General features: G+C 33.2%; 1 protein-coding gene across 1 annotated transcript in view; it reads right to left on the reverse strand.

Moving 5' to 3' along the window:
* Positions 1-3,995, reverse strand: part of LOC109830418 (probable aspartyl aminopeptidase) — a 19,983-nt gene extending 15,988 nt beyond the window's left edge. Inside the window, exons 1-3 of the mRNA XM_020397673.1 lie at positions 3,796-3,995; positions 3,613-3,715; positions 3,400-3,535 (exon numbers count right to left, since the gene is read on the reverse strand). Of these exons, the coding sequence (XP_020253262.1) occupies positions 3,400-3,535; positions 3,613-3,715; positions 3,796-3,960 (404 nt within the window). The 5' untranslated portion in view covers positions 3,961-3,995. The remainder of the gene's footprint in view (positions 1-3,399; positions 3,536-3,612; positions 3,716-3,795) is intronic.

Raw genomic sequence — 5,842 nt, forward strand, 5'->3', positions numbered from 1 at the left:
GTATGGTACCAGGAATTTATTTCTTCCTATTAATTACTCTCATTAAAAGAAAACCTCTAATTAATAGAAAATAAAATATTAAAAAAACATCAAAATTATGAAAATGCAGAGAAGAAAAGTATTTCCTTGATCAATTTCATTATATTTGTAACATATTATAAAATTTAAGTATGGTACCAGGAATTTATTTCTTCCTATTAATTACTCTCATTAAAAGAAAACCTCTAATTAATAGAAAATAAAATATTAAAAAAACATCAAAATTATGAAAATGCAGAGAAGAAAAGTATTTCCTTGATCAATTTCATTATATTTGTAACATATTATAAAATTTAAGGAGAAGGGGAAGGGGATAGGATCATGGGTCTCCACCAAGCTATATTCTAGAGCTCTCCTTTCTTTTCTAAAATTAAAGTATAGAGAACCTTGTTGCCGTCTCTCACGTGCATCTAAGCCTCTTCCTTTTGAGTTTCTCTCAGTGTTTTTCGAGCTTTCTTTTCGTGTTCAATGTTTTTATGCCTTTCTTTACTTGTGTCCATTGAATGGCAAAAGGGTGTCTATTTATAAGAAGGGGGAAAACAAGTTATTGCCAAGTGATGAAAAGAGATTGGTCGGGAAGTTATGATAATCTCCTTATCGAAATTTTCTATTGCATCTGTTCACCACTGACTTATCATCTTTGTCTTTCAAATATTATGTCTTTATCATGCTTAGTTTTTTGTTTTCACTTATCATAAGTATTATGAAAAATTAACATAAACCTTATATTGAACCACAATGACAATATCATAGACATATTATTTGGCGTCATGAATGTGGGGAAGGGTTCATATTTTCCTCATGATTAAATTGAGGTGAGGGTCTATATATGTATTTGTATTATACTTAAGTTGTTTTGTTATGCATACCATGATAGATGATGAGGTGTGTATTTGTATTATTTTAACAGATGACGTCTCACCATCAAGTTCCATTTCAAGTGAGATAATGCTCTTCCTATATTAAGTTATATTGACCAGGCTTATTGAGCTCAAGATGATGTCAAAGTATACCAAATTTGACATGCATTAGGGAGAGACATGTTTCATTGACTTGCTTAATATAGAGGGCCTATCTACCCTTAAGTTGATTTTTATTATTCATTATATGAAATGTAAGCTTTCAGCAGTAGATTGAAGTCAACAATATTATTAAAGGGTGTTAGGCTCCTTAATTAATTTGACTTGTGGCTTGTTTAGAGATAATTTTTTTGACATCTACAATTTCCTCTCCTTAAGACTTACGTGCTAGGGTTTATATCAAGAGTGTGAATCCAAGTATTTTTCTTATCTTCACAAAATATTTGTGATAGAGAGATTTTTTTAAATTTAATTTTTTGGCATATTTCTCATTAGCTTTTATGGATGATAAAAACGTTCACCTCAAAGCTACGCCTAAGTCTATTTTTGCTTTTTTTTATGGCATCTGACGATTTATGGCATCTGACGAGGCCATCAACCAAGCAGTATATTAACTAAATACAATATTTAAAACATCCAAGTCCCTTTACTTGGATAGCAAAGAATAAGCATTTAAAACAAGTTCTTGTTCTTTCTTCTTCCAACTTATCTTTGTTTACTGGTTGTTATGGACTAAATCCTAGTTTTAAACAATTTTAACATTAGTCCACTCATTTTTTAAAACGGGAATTTTTATTTCGGTAAAATTGTTATATAAGACATCATATTTATAAGAGGATAGTATCAAATTTTGGAATAGAATACAAATAGAAATGGAAACTAAAAGTGAAACAAAGTCTAGTCCTACTATGGTTAAGATTTTATATCGTATATACAACTCCTCCCTCTCTCAACTTTATTTTTATGCTTTGTTCTCTATTCGAAGAAATCTGCAGGTATTATATTTTTTTTTCTTCTTCTTCCTTCATTTTTCCTTTCTCCCCTTTCTGTCTTCTTCCTTTCTCTCTCTTCAGTCTTCTTCTCTTTCCTCTCTTTCTTTCTCTTCCATCTTTCTTCTCGCCGTTTTATTTTCCTCTCTTTCTTCTTCTCTCTCCTCTTCCTCTCTCGTCTATCTTCTTCTCTCTTCCATCTCTTAATCCACAATTATTTACTTCTCTCCCCTTTTTTTCGTCCATGATATTGGCCATCATGGTTCAGTATAATGCTTATGTTAATTTCTCATAAATCTTATGATAAGAGAAAATAAAAGTCTAAGCGTGAGAAAACATAATAATTGAAAGACAGAGATGATAGTTTGGGAGTGATAGGTAGCTGTAATAAAAAGTTTTAGTAAGGGGGTTATCATAACTCCCCAACCAACCTCTTTTCAACACCTGATAACAGCTTCCTCTTCCTATAAATAGTCACCGTTTTTGCTATTCAATGGACACAAAAGAAAGGCAAAAAAATACCGAGAGAAACTCAAAAGAGAGAAAGGCTTACAAGCGTGCGACAGACGACAACAAGGTTCTCTGCACTTTTATTTTGGAAAAGGGAGGATGACTCTAGAATATAGCTCCCAAGATCCCATCTCCTTCCCCTTCTTAAACTTTGTAATATGTTACAAATTAATGAAATTGATCAAGAAAATATTTTTCTTCTCTGCAACTTCCATAATTTTGATGTTTCTTTAATATTTTATTTTCTATTAATCAAGAGTTTTTCTTTTAATAGAAGTAATTAACAGGAAGAAATAAATTTCTGGAAACATGTAAACTGCCCTTTTTTATAATCAAAGTGAAAATAATATATATTTAAGGAGAATTTTTTTTAGATTGCTCCACTCTCCTTGAGATCAGTGACATAGCCCATTCAATGTGAGATTAGTCCACTCAAATATAATTTCACCTATGATAAATACTAGCTTAAAATTTTTCTTTAAAAAATATTCGTCGGACATTCTGATGTCTACAAATAGTATAATTAACTCTTAATCATCTTGGTTAAATAACATTAATATTCTTATCAGTCAGGTCCCCCCTTGTATATTTTCCTCATTCCCATTCTCCCTCCTATCCTCATCTTCCCCAATCTCTCTCCTTTCTTTGGATTTTTTCCAAACCCCAATGTCTTTCTTTTATTCATAAGGCCATAGTTATCCAAAAAGAGAATCCTAACCGTAACACTAAAAATTGAATAACTACAGTTCAATCTAATAAGGAGGTGCTTTTTAAAAACACGTTACGAGATTTAAGGGTCTGATTTAGAAATATGAAGATTGGAGGGTCGAATATACAATTAAAGAATATGTCGGGGACTAAATATGGCATTAACCCTAATAAAGACATAAAGATTAAAACAAGTGTCCTTGATTTAGTAAATAGCAACAGATAATAGATTGATCGTGTTAAGGCATCTACCCTCAAAACAACCACAAACAGATTCGAAAAGAAATTCTCACTTTTCTCCAACGGCGAAAGCAACCAAAGACGACATATTGCGAGTGAAGAAGTACCGGCCGCCGGGCTGCAAGTCCCAATCATCAGTCTCATTAAGCAATTGAAATCCAGCAGCTATCAGTTGCCTCTTGGCTTCGGCTGCAAAAAATTTCTAGAAAATCAAAATTTAAACATAAAACCTTAAAAAAAATTAGGGTTAGGGAATTGGGGATCACCGGTGGCGTGGAACTGAGTCCAAGATTCGTTAAGGTAGTCCAACAAATCGCCGACTATAGACGAAGACGACGGAGAGCTGGAGCTCTCTGCGGCGGCGCGCTCCTGTTTAATTTAATTAAGATTATTATAATTGAATAAATAAATCGAGGGAATATAAAGAAGAAGAGGCAGAGAATATGGACCGTTCGATCTGAGGGGGAGCAGAGGAAGCGGAGCGCGGGAAATCTCTGGCGGCGGTTCAAAGGTAGGGCGGAGGAGAGGAGAGAAGGGCATTTTGGTAACAATGAAGGTGAGATTGGAGGAGGATGAGGGGGCCGGAGTAGATGGAGATGACGAGTGAGAGCCATCGAGTTTTTCGATTACGAGCAGGCTTAGCATCTTGTTCAGCTCAATTTAGCCTCTTATGGTGCCAGTGGAATAATTTTTTTTATTGGATTTTATCTGATATTTTGTCCCACGAATTTTACAATTAGTTCCCAACCTCTTTTCATATTTGAAATCAGTCTCCCAAATTTTAAAGTATTTTGAGATTAGTTTCCAAATCCTGTAGACATTTTGAAATTAGTCATTCTAGTTAGCTGGTGATTGAAGAATTTTGGCGACTAATTTAAGAAATTTGCAGGGCTAATGTCAAAACATTAATATATGTGACTATTCTCGAAACACTTACGAATTTGGTGGGCTGACTTTAAATATCAAGATTTCGGGTAGTAATTTAAAAACATGAAAGATTTAGGTACTATTATCAAAAAATATTTCGGATTTGTTTTCTTTTTGGATTAGGGGGTGTTTGGTTCAATTTCTAGAAATTATAGCAAATGTTTTCCACTTAAAATATGATTTCCTTGTATTTCTTAAAAAAATTATAGGAAAAGTTTTGAGAAATCAAAAAGTACCAATTTTCTTGTTTTTTGTACTTTGCTTGTTTGGTTCAAAACAAGAAAATAGCTCATAACTTTATAGAAAATAACAAGATTTGGTAGGTTTTTAATTAAATATGGTATGTGTCTGATTTCTGGTGATTTCCTCTCATTTTGAGAGGAAATTATTTTTTGTAAAATTTGGTAGGTTTTGATATTTTATAGAAAATATTTCTGTAAATTTTTTGTTGAACCAAACACAATTTACAGAAATCTATGGAAAACTTTTAATTACAAATTTGCCATTGTCAGATGTTTTGAGAAAAGTTTTCTCAAAAAGTGTGCAACCAAACAACCCCTTAATTTATCAAAAAATCTTTTTGGATTTGTTTTCTTTTTGGATTAATTGCTAATAGACCCCTTGCAATATGACTCAATTGCAACAAAACTCATTATAGTTCTATTTATCGCGAATAGATCATATGTAATTCTACTTGTTGCGAATAGACCTCCTATAATATTGTCTCAAGTACAAATACATCTCCTACCTAAAAAATTTTGACTCTTTGAAAAGCTAGTTTTTTTTTTTGGCAATTGGATGTTTATATCCTCAACTATAGAATTATAGGGGGACTATTCGCCTCCTCAAACATTTTTAATAATTTCGAGAGTTAAAAATAAATTCACTCAAAAGATCTATTCACAATAAGTACAAGTACAGGGAGTCTATCCGCAACAAATAAAACTGAGGAGGCTCTTTTCAATTGTATTAAGGGGGTTTGGTCACAATTAACCCTTGTGTTGATTAATCATTTGAATAATAAATAAGAAGGATTATTAATAACTAAATAGTAAAACGAATTTCATAGCTTTGACAATTTCTTACACTTTACCGATATTAAAAAATTTGTTCTTTAATTAACAGAAGAACGTTGCTAATAGCTTTGACGAAAAATATAGACGTCGCTCTGAACAAATGTCCCAAACTAGAACAATTTGTCCTACGGCTCGGAACAAAGTCAGCTTAAAATTTAAAAATGAATGCAAACAGATAACGTCAATGCTACAACGTCTACAAGTTTGGTGTCCAAAAGCTTAAGATAACTGTTCCCAATCGTGATCTTTTAAGCTTAGGCATTCAAAAACATGGGACCCTACACGGGACATGTGAGGTGTCGGCTTCTCATGATGCACTGTTCATAAACAGTACATCATGGGACAGAGAGCCGATACCGAACAATGCATTATGGGATAAAGAGTCGACACCTCACGTGTCCCATGATGCCATGTTTTTTGGTCATGTAGCACCGCCCTTCGAGTGATCAGGCCCTTAATCGGAGTTGGGCTTTTGCTGGGCCGGGGATGGGCC

This window comes from Asparagus officinalis, chromosome 2 (assembly GCF_001876935.1).
Source record: "Asparagus officinalis chromosome 2, Aspof.V1, whole genome shotgun sequence".
Classification (NCBI taxonomy): Eukaryota; Viridiplantae; Streptophyta; class Magnoliopsida; order Asparagales; family Asparagaceae; genus Asparagus; species Asparagus officinalis.